This window comes from Hibiscus syriacus, unplaced genomic scaffold (assembly GCF_006381635.1).
Source record: "Hibiscus syriacus cultivar Baekdansim isolate YM2019G1 unplaced genomic scaffold, ASM638163v2 tig00110481_pilon, whole genome shotgun sequence".
Classification (NCBI taxonomy): domain Eukaryota; kingdom Viridiplantae; phylum Streptophyta; class Magnoliopsida; order Malvales; family Malvaceae; genus Hibiscus; species Hibiscus syriacus.
The window spans coordinates 692,803-712,704 of NW_024062757.1; the positions used below are offsets into that span (position 1 = coordinate 692,803).

The 19,902-nt window shown below is 31.7% G+C and overlaps 2 protein-coding genes and 1 long non-coding RNA gene across 3 annotated transcripts; 2 read left to right on the plus strand and 1 right to left on the minus strand.

The window, feature by feature from the left end:
• Nucleotides 1–1,604: 1,604 nt before the first annotated feature.
• LOC120128521 (protein MODIFYING WALL LIGNIN-2-like) lies at nucleotides 1,605–3,015 on the minus strand. The gene is made up of 3 exons (XM_039146196.1): nucleotides 2,883–3,015; nucleotides 2,606–2,808; nucleotides 1,605–1,865 (listed from the first exon to the last, which is right to left on the minus strand). Exons 1-3 carry the CDS (start codon nucleotides 2,985–2,987, stop codon nucleotides 1,631–1,633), a joined length of 543 nt encoding a protein of 180 aa, XP_039002127.1. The 5' UTR covers nucleotides 2,988–3,015; the 3' UTR covers nucleotides 1,605–1,630.
• Nucleotides 3,016–17,487: 14,472 nt separating this feature from the next.
• On the plus strand, nucleotides 17,488–18,096 carry LOC120128495. The gene has a single exon (XM_039146175.1). The coding sequence runs from the start codon at nucleotides 17,488–17,490 to the stop codon at nucleotides 18,094–18,096; it is 609 nt and encodes a 202-aa protein (XP_039002106.1).
• Nucleotides 18,097–18,565: 469 nt separating this feature from the next.
• Nucleotides 18,566–19,470, plus strand: LOC120128508. The gene is made up of 3 exons (XR_005516638.1): nucleotides 18,566–18,585; nucleotides 19,225–19,334; nucleotides 19,425–19,470. It is a non-coding gene; the product is annotated as an uncharacterized LOC120128508 (long non-coding RNA).
• Nucleotides 19,471–19,902: the final 432 nt, after the last annotated feature.

Sequence of the window (19,902 nt, forward strand, 5' to 3'; positions counted from 1 at the left end):
TATCACATTAATTCATCAAAGTGAACCCAAACTTTCAGTCTTTAAAATACATGATTTACTCAAAATTTTAAAATAATTATAAGAACGAAGCTTCTTTATTCAAAAATCAAATATAAAATAAACCAGTAATTAATGTATTTATAATACAACCCGAATAATAAAGACAACCATAACCTCTACATACCCGTACAAGTAGTCTTCATCGTACTCCAGTAATTTTATTATGACTCTTCTGACGATATTTGACTCATCGCGATTCATAAATCATGTAATATGAAATGGTAATAGTTTAAAGATTGATTTAGCAAGTCCAACGAGTACACAACTACTCATCATATTTCAAAAAATCTATAGATAATAAGCATGCAAGTCATGTGTGAGCGTATAGGCCATCAATGTAGCATCAACAATCTTGTAACTAATCTAAAGGCTCAACCTACTAAAGTTTATGGCATCGATAGAAGCATATATATATATATATATATATATATATATATATATATATATATATATATATGCTATTCGATCTCCTCATTATCTCATGTTTTGAAGACGACTCATATGAAAATCGAGTACACGCTCTAAGAATATAGATAATTCATCTAAAACATTTAGAGAATATTTTTTACGGATCATCAAATTAGTGAGGGGTATGAGTGTTCAATTTTAAAAAGTTGAGAGTTATATTTGAACAAATACTATCTTGTATACCTACATTAATTTTAAAAAAAACCTTAAAATTTAGAAGATAATGTGTAATATGTATAATATTTAAACTTATAATGACCTAAATTGTTATTAGACAAAAAAAATTAAAACATTGGATTATCATTCTTTATTTAAGCCCTTACTTGATTAAATGTTTAATAAATTCTTATTTTTTTAATTTGAATATTTATTTTTACATGAACTAAAATATTATTAGATCAAAATTTATCGAGCATAAAATCTTTTTACAGGGGTCGAGGCCCCTTTGGGCCCAAGAGAGTTTCGCCCTTAATCTCAGGTTATGGACACAATCAAAACTATATGAATGGTTATTACTCTTAGAGATCTCGGGTTTTGGACACGATGAGAACTAAATGGTTTCTTTATGTGGTTTGGGTCTCCAAATTTATACGAAGATGCGTATATTTTATGAATACAAGTAAAATTAGGGATAGACATGGATCGGGTTTGGACCAACCCGACCCGACCCGAAAAATATACACCCTCCACCAACTCGAACTCGATCCGATCCAACCCGACCTAAAATAATAATAAAAATTATTTTTATTAAATAAAAACAGTAATTTAATTGAAAAATATATATATAGAGATGGATTTTATTGTAATTATTCCTAATTATATAAGGTATAATTATACTTTTCCGTGTTGGATATTTTTCACCCTAAAGCCGAATTCGATTCGACCCGAACATCACATTTAAAAAACTCGACCAAAACTCAATTTTTTTAAAAAAATCCTGACCCGAGAGCATCCCTAAGTGAAATAAGTAAAATGCATTTCTTAAGTAAGAATTAAATTGATTTAACAATTTCATCTACATCGATCATCAACCAACTTTGCAGAACAGAAGAACCATCTCTATCATCTTTGTTGAACCTTTTCTATCACTGTTGTTTGTGTTTTATTTTCTTGCATTTATTTTGTGGTCTTGATCAACTTGTTGATTGGTCGTGATCTTGATGGAGGCAGCTCCGAGCAAGGCGAGAACCGCAAGCAGGCTTAACACCCCGGAGGTTGCGTAAACCCCGTCACGGACCAGGTAGCATTCGCCGTCCAACCATCCTTCTCCGTACGCTTGTGTTCTGCTCATACTCGTCGCTGCACTTATTAGAATTGTTGCAGCTCCAAAGCTCATCCTGTAAAAGTGTTTCTCTTGTTTTTTAATAGGTTTCAAGTCTTGAGATTTTGATTTATAAATAAAATAGAAAACAAAGACCATCCATGCTCCTTCCAATGCAATGAATGGTTTTTATTTTATTTCATTTTTAGTAGCACTAGGCAACAAAGACTAAGACCATGTGTCTACTATCTTCATCTATTTTTAAATTATACGATTTTGAATGATCTGGGGATATTTCCAGCTGTTCAACCATTTTCCCCAACTAGTTGGTGTCCAATCTCCTTTACATATCTCCGGACATGGCCGTCCAGTGACAAGCGTAAAATGTGATATGTTATAGATCTTAAAATTTAGGAATCCCACAAATGAGTGTCATCTAAATCCGTTCATGTATAATATTTATGCTCCGATGATATTTAGGTTTGAAGAAAAAATAAATTTTCTGTTTGATTTTTGAGAAAATGACAGAAAAAGTTATAAACGAAGATTTTGACGATATCTTTAATCTTTTTTCATCATAAATTTGAGTAAAAGAAACCCGTAAATCTCTAGTAATTTTAGTAAAAGGACCTCTACATTATTTTAAGACGGGGAGTGTCTCAGAAACCATGAAAAAATCTATATTCTGCTCTACTCTACCCAATCAGAACAACCCAACCTTTCCTGCTAACCAGAAATTCTGCTTTCATGAATGTATAGTCAGAGTGAATTTCTGTGTTTATAATGAATACAGATGGAGAGCAATGAAAGACCTACCAGGAAAACGCCAGCAAAATAGCAGTAAGAGCTGGTTTCTTAGGCTTTCTTGTGTTCGGTCTCCACCGGTGATCTGCACAGAGCAGTACGTTCCCTATGATTTGAGCGGCGGAGAGACAGACCGTCGCGGCGACACCCAATTCAAAGACATGACTCCTCGTAGGTAAGAAACAAAATTTCCCATCCGACATGAGATCACCTTTCTGAAAAAAAAAATTATAACAATTTCTGAAAAGGCTCAAGTCAATTTGCAAAGCTAACACAAATATAAACGCACCTTGGATCGCTTACCCTCGGCAACGAGACAAGCGGCGAAGGAGACAAGGCCGAGGGAGGCGACGACGGAGTACGTTAAGACACAACCGAGTGGATGTTTTGTCATGGCAGGTGGGTTTACCCAAGGGGATAGAAAATTAAGAAAAGAGGTGCTTTTTCTCTTTCATTGGCGTTGCTTGTAAGGAGAGAAACCTGCATGTCCCTGTTAGGGCCAAGCAACGGAACCGGAAAATCGATCCGAACCGAATTATTTGGTTTAATTCGATTCATTTTGATCTAGATTTTTTAATTTACGGTTTGGTTTAGAAAATAAATATCTAATTCGGATAGGTTTCGGTTTTTTATATGAAAATTGTTTGAATCGAATTAAAATAAAATAAAATAAACATCTAAAACATATTCATTTTGAATTTATTATAAGATAAATTTAAATAAATAACACACTAAAACTAATAATATTTTTTTATAAATTTAAATTTATATATTTGCACTTGATTTTAACTTTAAATTTATTTTTTAAGTTAAATTTAAAAAATAGTAAACAATGAAAAACCGTCGACCCGACCTAACTTGAATAAAAAATCATGATTTTTTTATTATTCAATTTCGGTTTTCATTTCCAAGAATTGATAAAAGATGATTTGATTCATACTTTAATAAAAAATCGAATCGAATCGAACCAAATACACCTAAGTCCATACCCTCAACCCCAAGTTGATATTCTTGGATTTATTGTGGAAAGTAAAGAATCGATGGAAACTGATGACTCATTGCCAACACTTTCTTCTTTTACCACCTCAAAAGCCAATACTAAGTTTCCAACAAACCAAAACTGGACCGTTGACTAATTTTAAAAAGGGTATACTACGCATTTAGTACTTAAACTATAAGTTTTAGTCTGTTTAGTAATAAATTTTTAGTTTTTTCAAAACCATTTCCAATGTTTAGCATTTGTTTCATTTTAGTACCCACCGTTAAAAACTTAACACGTTTAGTACCAAAACCTAATGAATATATATACACGCATGCATCGGATTCTAATTCTAATTCTAACTCTTAAAGATTATATATTACTTTTGAGAGTTATATCGTATATCAATTAAAATATATCAAAGCTAACGAGCATTGATACAAGTAGTTTTAATTTAAGAATTTGAGCTTGTAATGTCAAATTTAAATCCTACCAACATTACTTTTGATGGGTAATCTATGAATTCATATGTAAATCTCAATTGAGTTTTATGTATGCTTTGACTTTAAACTGGAGGGTCACTTTGACCTAAACTTTTTAAATAAAAAAAATTAAAAGATACTAAAATTTTCACCTTCTATCTGAACCCGACCCGACTCGACCTTGCCCATTGGAAAATCAGACTGATCTAACCTAAACCCAAAATTTTCTTTAAAAATCTGACCCAATAGGGTCGGGTCGAAACCCGTCGAATTCGAGTTAAATTGGCATCCCTAACTATTGACGATTACAAGGTTATTATGGATGCTGAGCGTCAGATTCAAAAGAATGTTTCGACTGTTATTGTGTCTTTGGATTTTCTTTTTCTTTTTTTATATGTTTGTATTTTTTAGATATAATCCTTAAAATTTTCTCTTTAATTAGTTGCATTGTTAAGGGTGTATCTTATTTTGTTTCAATAAAATTCATTATCGTTTTAAATTTGAAAAATTAAACAGTTAGTATAAGTTATTTTAATTTAATCAAGATTTTAGATTTAAATTTTTATTAATAAAATAATGCAAGTATTTGATAAAAAAAATAGTAATCCTACGGGTAACCTTTATAAAATATAGTTGTTTATATATTTATTTTATGGGTAAATTATGTATTTTGTATCTAAACTATCAATTTTGATTCGTTTTAGTACCTAAACTTTTTTATTTATTCAAAACTATTTCTATTTTTGAGTTTTTGATAATGGTGAAATCAAACTTAAAAATCATAGTGGGCTTGGCTGGAAAGTTAAACTCCTCTGAGCCCAGTAGCATAAGGCATAAATGAAAGTTTATATATTTTAAAAATAGTTTAAATTAATTAATTCATTTATTATGACTGAAATTGTTTTCAATAACCATATTCGATTTTATGTTAAATAATTAAACAAAAAACAACCAATAATAAGTACAATAAACTTTTGGATTTAATGATTAATGTCAAGTATGCTTCACTGTAACGTTAGATGTTAAAATACTCTAAAATAATTAGATAAAGTTAAATTGCTATATCGACAAAGCTCCCACCTCCACAGATGGTTATGTAAAGATGTGGACGGGAGGGATCATGTTATTTTCACCGACTCATCAGCCATTTCATTTCCTTCTCTCGAGATACATTTAGATCGTAATTGTTAATTCTGTCGAAGTAAATAGATAATATGCGATACTATCGGTAATATTTTATCCATCCACGTACCTTGTGATAGTAATTTGAAAGTGCTCCTCTTTATTACCCATTCCTAACGTAATGTTTCATATAATTTTAAGTATCACCCCGAAGTTCACCATTTAAAACCTTAACGAATTCCGTGATCTAATTACCACTAGAATCTAGTATCACTCTCCTACAAGATACCGGGCTTGTAGGGGCTAGCGGCCATCAGATGTGGTTCACATTCTAAACTCTATTAAATAAAGCAAATTTAGGGCGTGACGGGAGAAGATACTTAGATTGACAAAATCTATCTGGACAAATAATTTATACTACCCTGAAAAGCCTATGTCAAAGGGAAGGGCAGTGGTGCACTACCCTACACCTTTTACGGAAGAGAAAATCATCCACGTATAATTTTATATTAGAGATAAACTTTTAAAATTTGATAAAACTTTTATAAAAATAAAAATTACATAAAAAGTTAAAATATATTATAATTTTAAATTTTTAGGGATAATCATATTTATCCGTTTCTTTAGACAATCCATGTATATCAATAATTATTCTGAGTCGGATTAAATCAAAAATATTTTATCATAAATTTAATTTCGATCTAACTAACTATTTCCTTACCATCACTTGTCATACGGTCTGGATTTCTTTACCATCACTTGTCATGACCACGAAAGAATGATGCATACGTGCATAGTGAAACAATATAGTATTAAACTCCCTCTTATTTAGACTTATTCTCTTACCGAGATCCGTTCGTTCCGAATTTATTTAAAGTTATTCATCTGATAGTTTTGGGTTCGAGTATCTGACAATCCAAATTTTTTTATCATATCGAAATGATATTTCTAATAGAATATAAGAATCATATAGTTCTATATATAATATGTATATCAATTTATATTTTTTTTGGTAACTCCTATGATTAAACGATTAAAAAAATTATAAATCTAAATACGATTCTAGATGTATATTTTCCATTTGATATTGGTAGACACGAGTATATGTCATGTTATATTGTTTAATAACAAGTCTTCAGTTATCTATTTCTAGAGAATTTATGCCTTTGGCAGTACCCGATAACTAAATAAACCAAAATTAATTTTAGAGAGACACAAACACGAAAGCCCATGAGATCACTTATGTAACTGGAAAACGAGCACTGAAAACCGTCCACGGATGGTTTGGTGGATCGTTTTCTATTTAAATAATATAAAATATTTTTAATTAAATTAATTATAGATATATTCAAGTATTAATTTTATTTTTAGTATTTTATCAATTTATCAATAATAAAATATTAAATCAAGTCAAATTAAATATAAACTAGGGTTTGAAAAATCATTTCTAAATCGGACTACGGCTTAACCTGATCCATAAATAGAAATACTCAAACCCTTACACTTAATTCGTCAAAAAGCAAGAACCAAATAACTTCAGTGATAAAAGAATGGTTGTCATTCTTTAAGGTCTCGAGTTCGAACACTAAGAATATCAATGGTATAAATATTCAAAGTCAAATGATTAAAAATTATCTTTAACCTCAGATTAATCAAAACTCGTCAACCATGCCAATATAGGATATGAAAAAGATATTACTACTAGATATTCAAAAAAGAAAACCTCATATACCAGAAAGGTACTACTACAATTTATTTATTTTTTTAAAAAGATGACTTCTTCATAGATATTCAACAACGAAAAATCAATATAAAAAGGTGCTGAGTGGAACCGACCCTAAGTTCCTACCTCATACTAGACCTGCAAAAGGAAGTATTATATTTTTAGGGTTTTTCTTCAACCTTGATGTATATCACACTGCCACACTCGCTAAAACAACTAGAAAAATACATTAGCTAGAGGATCGATCGAGACTCGAGTTCACGCCATTAAGGACGACCGGATGGCGGGCTATAGTGGCCAACCCCAGGGCTGTGACCGGGACTCGTCGGCCGATAAGCCTCCGTCTCGGTCTTCTTATAACGGTTTATAGTAAACCTATCGAGATTAAGGGAAGCAGAAGTTGGCTTTCCCTTATAAGCTTTGGCGATGCTCAGCGGTACTGCGCGGAATGCCGGTGGCCGTCGTGATGCTGCTGATACCAGGTCAAGATGTTGCTGCAAAAGAAGAAATACGAACAGAGAGAGCACGAAAGCGTTGGCTGCCCTCATGCATGCCATTAGGGTTTAACGAAAGGAGTGAAAGAGAAAGATAGGGAGGGCTAGCAAATGAATGAGATGAGAGCTTCAGATTTCAATCGACAATTTGCTGCTATTTATGTCGATAGTACGACCCCACTTGTAGGTTTTTATAGTCATTTTGATGCACATGGCGTTGTCTGTTCGATTTTGAGCGTGGGAATAATTTCGAAAAATGGCAAGTTTAGCATTTCTCGCTTTCCATTTTGGTCATCTTCCTCACAGCCGCTCATTCATTAGTTTATAGAACATTGGGTTTTTTTTTTAAAGTTGGGCAAGGATTTTGATTAGACAACACCATAAACACTTTGATCAACATTTCTTTTGAATTCCTAATGATATAATATTTAATATATGATTTCGGGAGGATTGAAATCTGAACTTACTATGTATTTTTCTAGGTAAGGTTTACAAAGAAAATGCTTCTTCCACTAAGCCTATTAGTTATTACTTAAAATGATGGCATTGGCGTGCTTTGTTCTATTCCTTCCTTCTTAAAAAATATTAAATTTGGAAGTAAGGCTAAACTTTCTTAATGGTCATAGAACTTTTAAAATGCTTGTAATTTTTTTATCATACTTTTAAAAGTTGTATTAGAGTCACTAAACTTTAATGTTTGGAGATAGTATCACTACTTTATTGGTCAATAAAAAAAGTCAAATGTTCAAACCTAAAACCTCAAAAGGGTCTAATGTTTAACCATTGTGTCACGAGTTTGTGATCAAGTTGTGTGTACCATTATCCTCCAAAGAGATTATGTGCAAAGTTTTGGGCTTGCTTAGACCGCCTAACTTGGCTTGATAATACCAAGGATATTCTAGAGGATTCTTTCGATAAACGGTGTGATCTCTTATCTAAGGAATATAATATGTTAATTGATATGATTTGATATTGTTTTCTTTGATAGAGGATTTGACTTTCATCTTAGTCGTTGATGTAAACTAATTTAGATTGTATATTATAAGGGGACTAAACTATAAATAGAGGCATTCCCCGCCTCATTTGTAACATCCATCACTTTGAAGTAATACAACCAATCATTTAATCTATATGTAGTCTTTCTTGATCTTTGCCTATGGTACCTCTCTTGGTGGCCCTAGCAGCCTTCTTTGGTGTTACACTTCCACATATTTCTTAAGCCTTGGTGGCTTGATCTCTTCTGTGGTGATTTAAAGTTCTCACAAGGTTATTTTGCAGGGTGACTTAGACGATCGACTCGAGTTTCATTGTCTAAGTGTGCACAGATTCTTATGTAGATCTCTAACCTCGTAACATTTGGTTTTTGAGTTTAGTGAGTGTTGAGTTAGTCGTTGTGGTAATCGAGTTAGTTCATGGCAAAACAATGATCAAGATGACATAATAATAAGTCGGTGTTTCTACACCTGATTGAAGTCGTGTTAGGAAATAAAATGGGTAAATTAAAGGGACTTGATGGCATCTTTGAAGACCAATGTGGTTTGACTTGAGGAATCATTGGGGGATATAAAGGAGGACCTTGAGACAATGAAGTGTGCCTTGTTGGATTTGAAAGAGAACCTTGAAGCAATGGAATCATGCCTAGAGGAAGTGGACTCTATGAAAGAAGAGCTCAATGGTGAAATTCAAGGCCTCTTCAACCAATCTGTGGACACCACGATCGAGGGAGATCAATGGGACAAGGTCGACGAAGATGTGGCATTATCAAAACTATTGACATGCCATTATCTTAATGTGATATGTCAGTATTATCATTAATTTTTTAACAGTGGACGATTAAAATGAAACTAAAACGTAACATTAGGTATTATTTTTTAAAATAGTTAAGTGACTCACACATAACAAAAGTGATAGTTGGGTACTAAACATGTAGTTTACCCAAAATAATAGTAAACAATTTATTATTTATTTAAAAGTATGATTAATCGTTGAACCCGAGTGACCTCAGTGGTAAAGGAATTGTTGTTATTCCTTTAGGTTATGTATTCGAGCATCATGAATGGGTATGAGCGTTTAATGTCAAATGGTTGAGAGTTATCTTTGAACATATATTGTTTTGTATTTATCTCAGATTAATGGGGGGAAAAGTCTGATTAATCTAATAATTAAAATCAATTGGAACTACCAGATAAGCAAAAGTTCTAGTATTATAATTTTGGGTTAATTCGTATTTAGTACAATTGAATGTGTGACTTTGCCTGACCAGGGAAACCCACCCTGGCTTCCATCTGATTGGATTTTTAGAAGTGTCACTTGTAAGGGAAGAATCTTGGTAAACTAATTCAAAGTCATAAATTTTGAACAAGGAAACTTCCATTTTTTTATAATATAAAAGATAAAAAAAGAAAAGAGAATATTTTACATTATGTTCGCACTAAAATACTTTATTACTATTACGAATTATTATTATGCGATGATATTAAAAGTAATACTAATTAACTAACATGATCATATATAATGATAAAATAATTATGTCATTTATTTTAAAGTTCTATTAAAAGATAAAGTCAAAATTAATCTATCTTTGTATAAACATATAATATTTAATTAATAAAAATTTTAAATCTATAAATCATTGGCTATAATTAGATAAATAAATAATAAAAAATCCAATTAGTTAGATTAGCTCTTATGTAATGAGTATTTTAATTATATACTTATTAAAATTAAGATTTAATAGTATAAACAAAATGGGTTATTTCGCCTTGAAACTTGACATAAGCAAGGCCTATGACAGGGTGGAGTGGTGTTTCTTGTGGGTAGTAATGGAGAAAATGGGGTAATGCTTCTTTTAGTACACAACGAGGTTTGAGACGGGGAGATCCCCTCAGTCCAGCTTATTAGAGAAATTTTCAACGATGTAGAAGTGGAGCTAATATTGAACATTCGACTCTTTGTTTATAGTCAACACTAAAAAAAAATTTGGGGTGGAGAGAAATCATGGATTTTTAGTGCTCGTAGTGGGTACAGGTTGTTATTGGAGGAGGGGAGTGTGTTGCTGACAGCGAAAGTCGTGTTTCAACACTTTTGGACTAGTTCTTGTCAAATGAAGATCAAATTAGAGGTATGGCGATTCGTTCTTAACTACATCCCATCCTTACAATGTTTGTACGAAAAGTGAGTTTTTACTAATCCTATTTGTCAGCAATGCAATGCATATATCGAGAATGGACTACATATCGTACGTGATTGTGTTCTAGCGCAATTAGTATGGTCTGATTTACAGTATTCGTGGTTTGGTCTTAATTTAGCAGATGATTTTATAGCTTGGTTAGATTGTTTATTTTCGAAATATTCAGTCAATAAGCGTGCTGAGATTCTTGTAACCATTTGGGTTTTATGGTATGCGAGAAATTTATAGTATCATCAAGGCAAGAGACTTGGGAAGGAGGATGTGCTTACCCTTGTTAAGACCCAATGCAATGATTTTGAGAATGCAAATAGAATTGTTTATGGTCCGCAACAACCCATCCTGGTCCGGTGGAAAGCTCCAACAGTTCTAGCAGTAAAAATTAATCTCGATGCTCGGTTTATACAGGTCCAACAACATGCATGGTCAGCAACTGTTATTAGAAATGATTTTGGGTTTATTTTAGGAGCGAGCAGAAGATGGGTGCAATGAATTACCTGTGTTTTCTTGGCAGAAGCCACTGCTGCTCTCCACGCATTCTTGTTTGTTGTTGATTTGGGTTTTGCGGACATTATAGTCGAAGGTGATTCTAAATCGGTCATTGATAAATTGTGATCACCGTAGCCTAATCTCTCAAAAATTAGTGCTATAGTGGATGAGATAAAGGATTATGCAGCTTGTCTTCACTTGTGCTCTTTCCGTTTCACACATCGCAGTGAGAATACAAAGGCATATGTGTTGGCAGCAGAGACATCGTTGGGAATGAGAGACCTATTCTAGGTGAAGGAAGCTCCAAGTTGTGTCAAAGTTACTGCATCGAAGGACCGTCGTTGGTTGGATCCCCCTTAGCGATAAACTCTCGTGGCTGGGCCATGTGCTTGAAGGCTCGAGTTTTTTTATTTAATTCCTTGCAGCTGAGCATATCACCATTTTTTCTACATCTTCAGTAAGGATTTGAAGTGCCAATCATTTTTTCCTTTAGTTATTGGGTTTTATTAAACTTTTTCTGGGTGTTTAACACGTCCTTTACATGCAATAAGATTGGTGATTCCTGTTAAAAAATATTATAAATAAAATAAAAATACATTAAGTTATCAATAAGCATTTTCATTCAAATCACAGTTAAATAATTACTAAAAACATTTTCTTAATATTATTCAACACATACTATTAAACGAAATGCAATTTTTGTCTTTCATACTAATTGTATGGTCTATATTCAAATTCTGGACTACTTCAAATATTATGTATCTTATCTTTACATTCAAATCAACTTATTAGTGACTAGATATTGATTTTATCTTTAAGAACTAATAAATATATTTTACGGATACAATTTCTCGAACTTATAAAATTATATTAAAAAGGATTTATATATAAAAACATCTATACAATTTTATATTTTTAATATAAAAATTTTAAAATAATCATATTAACTTTTTTAGAAAAAATTAAAAATACAATCATTTCTAACACTTATTTACCTTATCTTTGCATATATATATATATATATATGGATGGATTCGAGGAAGCGGAATCACGACTCTTAAAAAATTTAAATTTTTAGTTTAAGTATTTTCTTTGTTCCTAAATATTTAAATTTATCTCTAAGATAAAATTTTACGTTCATTACATATATATGGATGGATGGATTTGAGGAAGCGGAATCACGACTCTTAAAAAAATTAAATTCTTAGTTTAAGTATTTTCTTTGTTCCTAAATATTTAAATTTATCTCTAACATAAAATTTTACATTCATAATATATATATAGAGAGAGAGAGATGAACCTAGGTGGGGGCGGTAGCCTCCTAAATTCTAAAATTACGATATATTTTAAAATTATCTTTGTATTTCTATTTAAAATCTGTTTTCCCTCCTTAAAATTTTATAAATTTACTCTCAAACATAAAATTTTACGTGATTCATATATATATATATATATTGTATGTTGCTAAAATCTGTAATGTATCTCCCTTTAATTGATTTGTCCAAACGAATGATAAATTATTAAGGGGGCTTGGCAGAGCACTTTTATCAAAGGTAGTGGAATAAATATAAAATGAGTAAGTGATGCTACTGTAAACTCTTTTCTTTTTTGTTTAAGGAAACCCTAACCTTAAAAACGATATGGAATTGCGGCAAACCATTATTATTATATCTACAGCTGGTCATAAAGTACAAGATTTGTCATTATATGCTATGCCTAACACCAATTATTAATTAATTTTTACAAGTCCTGTAGGACTAGGATCTGTATTCTCTAAGCCATTGGCCAATGCTTAATATTCTTGTAGCTATAAATGAAAAAGTTTGCATATAAATTTCCTCAACGCCAGCTTTACAACACAAATCTGATTCCTTTGTTTCAACAAAGTGACAAAGAGCTATAACCCTCTCTTAATTTATTTCTTTTTATCGATACAAAGTAATTATAAGATAATATTTTCTTTAGAGATTTTTAATTATCTAATAATAAACGTTCAAACACCTCTAAAAACAAAAAGTATCATACTCGAACTCAGAACCTCCAGTGAAAACGATCATCGTTTTAACCATTGTCTTTAGAATAAGTTAAAAAAGTAATGAAATTTGAAAACATAAATAATCGAATGATTCGATAATTAAGAATCATTTGTTTACTTTACTCGCGTTATTTTTTTTTCACATGACATGTATACAGGGACACATGTTACAGATGGAAGGGGTAAGTGTCACCTCACAATATTTCAAAAAAAAAGTGTCACCTCACAACTCTGATGGCTTAATTACATTTTAGGCCCTTGATAGTTTTGAAATTATTGCAATTAAGCCTATGTTGTTCCAGAACTTGTTGGTATAATTGTTTTTTAGAATATTACCAGCTTCAATATTAATGGAATTAAGCCTTTGATCCTAAAATTTTATGGTTTAATTATTTTAAGAACTTTTATATTTTGAAATTAGTGAAATTAAAATTCAATCTCTTAGTTTTATAGTTTAATTATTATTTAGGATCATGTTTATTTAAAAAATGAACAACTTACCTCTTATAATTTAATATTGACTCCAGATTTACCTATATATCAAATAATAACCAAAAAAAATATTTATTACTATATACTGTAATTTACCAAAACAATTGAAGATAACAAATCATAATATTAACTTCACCCTTTTTCTTTAGCAAAAGAATTTTTTTAGGAAAATACAAATAAGAAAAAGGTGCTGCTACAAGAACACACTCAAAACCTATAGGAAAAAAACAATTAAAAATATTAAAAAAGTACCTGAGCCCATGAACTTTTTTAAAAAGTAATGTGGCACTCGAATTTTTTTACATTTAATGTGGCCCTCGAACTTAGAAAAAAATCTAATATGACCCTTTGATCAACTGTTTCGGTCATTGATTGTTACGATACTGACGTGACATTTCATAATATTAATCTAAAGGTCTATGATGACTGGTGACGTGGCTGATGATGTAACAAATGAGCGAAATTATTTTTTTCAAGTTCAAGGGTCAAATTGATTTTTTTTAAGTTCAAGGGTTTTTTAAAATAGAAATAGTTTAAATTTAAAATACTACAAATATATGTTAAGTCCTTTAGTCCTTTGAATTTTATTTCCAGACCCTCTTAATTTTGATTCTTTCATTTAAGCATTTTGTTTTCATCACTACTGTTGGTAGTAGTGTCATTATATTGGAACACAATAAAATTAGGAAGTATGGTATAGAGTATATATTTCAGAGTTAGTTGTATTTTGATATATCTAAAGAAAATTTTGGTATTAGTCTGTTATGATATTAAAAAGGATATTTATGAATTAATAAATTTGTGATTAAAATAATATGAATTTAATTTGATGATAATTATTTGTAATGCAATATAATTAATTTGATGAGAATTATTTGTATGGAAATTTGACTCTTATTTTTAAATTATGTATTCTTTATTCTCGTGTATTTGATATGTTTTTACTTTTTACTCACATTTATTTTTTCTTTATTTTATAGTAAATATTTATTAATTTTAATATTTATATTTTAATATTTTTTATTTAATCAATGATACTAATATTTAATGGTATTTTTATATTTAACTCAATATTTTTATATTTTAAATCTGAAATATTTTTATTTTTAAAAAGTCATTGAACTTAAAAAAATCAATGTGGGTCCCAAACTTGAAAAAAGAACAATTTAGCCTATTTGCTACGTCATCAACCATTAATTGTGAACTATTACGTTAGCAACATGAATAGTCACGTCAATACCATAAAATATCACGTCAGCATAATAACGGTCAATGATGAAAACCATTGGTCAAAAGACCAAATTAAATTCTTTTTTTAAGTTCGAGGGTCACATTGAATGTAGAAAAAATTCGAAGGCCACAATAGTTTCTTGGAAAAGTACAGAGCCTTAGGTACTATTTTACCAAGAAAAAATTGCTGCTACAAGACCTCCATAAAAAGCTATGAGTTTTAAAGGAGTCGAGCGTTAAGTTTTTACTCTTTTGCACGTGAACAACTTAATATAATTTTAAAATTAATGTTTCACCTCATCAAAACTCGATTAACCTCGAATTAATTAAACTCAAATTTGAGCTCGATTCAAGTTGATAAATTTATGAGTAATTAATTTTTTTAAGACGTTGTTTGTCTTGATTATAAGATTGATTATATATTGTTAGACTTTTTGTGTGTATTTATAAATTAATACTTTTTTGTAATATGTTAGTTTGATATATTTGTGGAATATTCCTTTGAAATTTAGATTTTGGAATTGTTTCAACACTATTTCGATTTTTTTAATTTTTTTAATTTATGTTTATGTTAAACTATATATAATATTATTAAATTATATATATTTAAACAAAAGAAAAATATTTTAACGAACTTAACGTGCAACGAAAACTTTTAACAGACACAAACCGAATAAAATTTTATCCAACTCAACAAACAACGAATCAATAATCGAATTAAACACTAGTCAACTTATGATTAACTCGCTCGATAAACACCATAATTTGAACAACCTTATTGAAATGTTTCTATATTGAACCGTTATTGATAGGGTGTTCAAAAATACACGACTCTGTTGACATGGCTCGTTGACTCGTCAACCCGAACCTAAAAAAATTGGGTAATTCTTTAAAAAAAATTACTCAACCGGGTCGAGTACCCAACCTGTACTTTTTTTCGGGTAGTAGGGTTGGGTCTGGGATGAAATATTTTATAACCGGGTACCCAACGCGACCCGTTAGTTTTAATATATATATATATATATAGTTTAAATTATATTTTTTATTTTAGGTTCTTAATATTTTTACCTTAAAATTAAATCTATATCTATAAATTTTTCTTAGATTTGTATGATGTAATTTTTAATTTTTAATTTTTTAAATAAGTTTTTATTAATTTATCAATATGAGATTTGAAAAAAAACACGATCGATATTGATATATTTATGTTATTTTGAAAATAAAATTTAATATATATGTATATATATCCAAATGTTATTTATCTTTAAAATTAATTTCAAATCATTAATTTTTATATGTGGATTGTATATTATGAACTTTTAAAATTTATATATTTATTATGTGATTTAAAAAAAATAAATTTAAAAATATAAAGAAACATATGAAACGGGTACCCGTGACCAGAAAATACGGGTACTTGAATTTTACGGGTATCTGACTATCGGTATCCAGACTTAATAGACCAGGTCACAAACCGATAAATATACTACCCAGAAAATTGGGTAGCCGATACTTTGGGTATCTGAAAATGCAAGTACCCGATTTTGAATACCCCTAGTTATCTATCCATCAAACTTGAACAACTCAAGATCAATTGGGTCGGAGAAATAGTTGGCCCGTAAAATATTTCTTTTTGGATTTTTAAACTTAAAACCCAAAATTACTTTACAGCTCCACTACCTAAATCTATGGTCAACAACTCACCGACAAACCCCCAAGGCAACGAAAAAAAATAATCATAAACCCCATTGTATATTCAGGGATGAACCGATGGAGCAATTGTTCTCTTAAAATTTTATTTTTTTTATATTTTTTTATTAAGGATGATAACTTAACTCGCATCTTATGTTTTTAAAAAAACTAGCATCGCGTCAGATCGAATTCGGGTGAATGATAAAAAAACTTTTACCTGACTTGATCCGATGATAATAATATAATTTTCTTTAAAAATATTATTATTTAATTAAAATCATTAATTTATATCAGGTCGGGACAGATTTATACTCTAAAAGATTTAGTCAGATCAGAGTCGGGTGGAGGATATATATTTTTCGGGTCAGGTCGGATTAGATGTATGATATAAAATTTTTGGATTGAGTCGGGTCAAATTGACCAAAAACCCGACCTTAACCTGACCCGTTGACATTCCTATTTTTTATTTAAAGTTTATTTTCATCCTCTAAATTTTATAATTAATCCTCTTTAAAATTTTATAAATTCACTTTCACCCTAAAATTTTAAGTCGGTGCTACTGTCAGACGGCAAACCAACTTTTTTTTCTGTCATCAACCTACAGCCTTTAAAGATTATTTTATAATAGTGATGAGAATCAAGATAGTATGGTTGCCTTATCAAATACAAATGGCACTGTGAGCAAAAGCTGTGTTTTCGGCTTGCACAGATAAAAGTGTCCTTAGATTCCTTAATAGAGTGGTTTACACTAATGGAATTTATTTTGTGTATGGAAAATGCTTTAAATGTAGGAAAAGAAGATACTTCCCCGCCAATTGGAGCTAATTTGTACCTTATCAATCTCGTCAAGCTTGAAACAGAGCATCACCTCCCTATTGCACTACATAAAGCCTTGTCCAAAAACCTAAAGTAAAAAAAAAAAATCACCCGAATGTTGTTGACGTCGATTCATGAGCCTCTCCCAACCCGATGAACCCGAAATCGAAGTTCTCGACGAGTCGGGAACGAGCGACAAACCCGTTGGTGTGGTGTGCCGCCATCATCTGCACCGTCTTGACCATAGCCGTTATCATCGCGGGCATTGTCACATTCATAGGGTACTTGGTCATACATCCCAGGGTGCCTTACGTTAGCGTCATAGACGGTCACCTAGACCGTATGCAGCTCGATTACGCCGGTATTCTTGAGATTCAAGTAACGATATTGATCCGAGCCAAGAACGGGAACAAGAAGGCGCACGCGAGCTTCTCAGATTCGAGTTACGGCCTAGGTTTGAAAGGGGAAGCGGTGGCGCGGCTGGTAGCACCACCCTTTGAAGTAGGCAAGAACAGTTCGGTCGATTTTAATTATGTAGTGCCATCGTCACCGATACCTTTGGGACCGGAACAAGCGGAATACGTCGACGCGGGTTTGAAGAATGACCGGATTATATTCGACTTGAAAGGGGGCACCAGGGTGAGATGGAGAATAGGCCATCTGGGCTCAGTTAGGTTCTTGTGTCGCCTCGATTGCCAGCTGCATTTTCATCCTTTGAATGGCACCTACATTCCTTCACGTTGTAGTTCCAAGGCCAAATGATGTTTTTTTGTTTCTCTATATGTTCATGTTCATGTAATAATTATTATTATGTTTAGGCTTAAGATAATTTAAATTCTAATCCGTTAAACTATCTTAAGGATAAAAGGAATCGTTCTTCTCTCTGGAAACTCTAAACTCGAACAAATGTGCAAGATACGTGAATGGTATCAAATTCAAATTTATAAGCAAATAAAGGCGAAGGGCACTGAAACAAAAAAGAAGTCAAAAACAATGGCGATGGACGGTATCACTGAAACTAGGAATAGGATATTCACAGTTCTAATAAATCACCATATAAGATAAGCTTTTCCATAAATAAAATAAATATAAATTGCATGTAAACTTGCATACGTGTCAGTCAGGGCGCGCTCTAGGTGCCACCTTTCTCCCCCTTCATAACAGCCTTCCCCTCACTCAACCACACTCACTTTGTAAGTGCTGAATGAAACTAAATTTGAATTCTTCTACTGCTTTCTCTCTACTGTAACTGTAACCACTTCTTCCGTAGTTCATTTTAGTGTAATAATCGAGGGTTTAATTAATGCGCCGCCTCCGCTTGTTTTCTTCATCCCTACTTTCGTGTTCATTGAGATCAATTTTCCGATCAAGTTGTGTTTTTGTAATATGATTTTCACATCGTAATGATATCATTTACCGTCAAGATCCTTTTCGTTTTCGTAATTAATCGATGAACTGATTGTTTCCTTTGTTTTCTGTTTTCTGCATTTCGCGTTCTGCAATCTTTTTAGTTCTAAATGTGTTGTCGCCATGGAAAACAGTTCTGAATGCAATTTTTGATGAGAAAATTGTGGCAGAATAATGATTCCGGAGCCATATTTTATATGCATCTGTTAGAATGGATGAGATTTTGTTTATCTAGAAAATGGAATTATCTGCAATTCATCCATTGAAGCTTGTAAGAAAGGAAAGCAGGCAAGGATTGCTGCTTTATAGTAATTAATGCATGTATGACCCATAGGCTTTTGGTCTCTTGGTAGTTTCTATGCATCATATGCCGAGTAATTAATACATGATCGTTCACTTCATTTTCTGAATCTATTTCTTTGTTGCAATTTGTTTTAACTAATGGTGTCGTTAGAAAATGATTATGGGATTCATGTTGTGCAGTGTATTGTAAGCTAAATCTTTAATTATGGTTATGCAGTATGCGGAGTGTGATTATTAAGAAGAAACTCCCTTGATTAATAATGGCTGGTGTGATAATGATGTTTCCCAAGGTAACATAACAACGCGGTAACCATGCATGCGATTTTCTCTTTGCGAATCGGTACATTTCGAGAGGAAACAGTCTTTATTTCTGGTTGCAGATGGTAAAGGCAACAATTTCCTTCCCAGTGAATATGTTCCGCAAATCACTACTTTGGACAGTTGCTATTGTATCGCTTCCTTACAGGATGTTGACTGCCCTGCAGAGGGAGAAGCTGGTTAGTTTCAATATACCTTAGCTGAGAAGCACACTGTTGTTTTCCTAATTCATGCCTGCAAATGAACGATATTAAAGCCGCCGACTTCTTGATTTGTATGATATTCTTTAGTCATTATAAACTAGTTCCTTGACTTGCTTTGAAGTCTTGTCTGCCGCCTTGTTTATAATTGATATAAGAATCATGGTCTTGTTTGCAGCTGGAACAACATCTGCAAGAGATGCAGTTTGAGTTGGAGACTCTTGTTTGGGACAGGAAGGAGCTTGAGGAACATCTCCAAGCAGCTGTTAGAGAAACCAGAATTACGGAGTTGGTGTTAATTGAACTCGAAGGGGAACATGACAAGGCTGTTGCCAGGATT

What these genes read in the sequence shown, in the direction of transcription:
- LOC120128521 (XM_039146196.1), bottom strand. Translation starts at nt 2,987, where the DNA reads ATGACAAAACATCCACTCGGTTGTGTCTTAACGTACTCCGTCGTCGCC. An exon ending in CCGAGGGTAAGCGATCCAAG is followed by an intron (nt 2,809 to 2,882) that starts GTGCGTTTATAT and finishes TTTTTTTTTCAG; the next exon opens with AAAGGTGATCTCATGTCGGA. An exon ending in ATTTTGCTGGCGTTTTCCTG is followed by an intron (nt 1,866 to 2,605) that starts GTAGGTCTTTCA and finishes ACACTTTTACAG; the next exon opens with GATGAGCTTTGGAGCTGCAA.
- LOC120128495 (XM_039146175.1), top strand. Translation starts at nt 17,488, where the DNA reads ATGAACCCGAAATCGAAGTTCTCGACGAGTCGGGAACGAGCGACAAAC.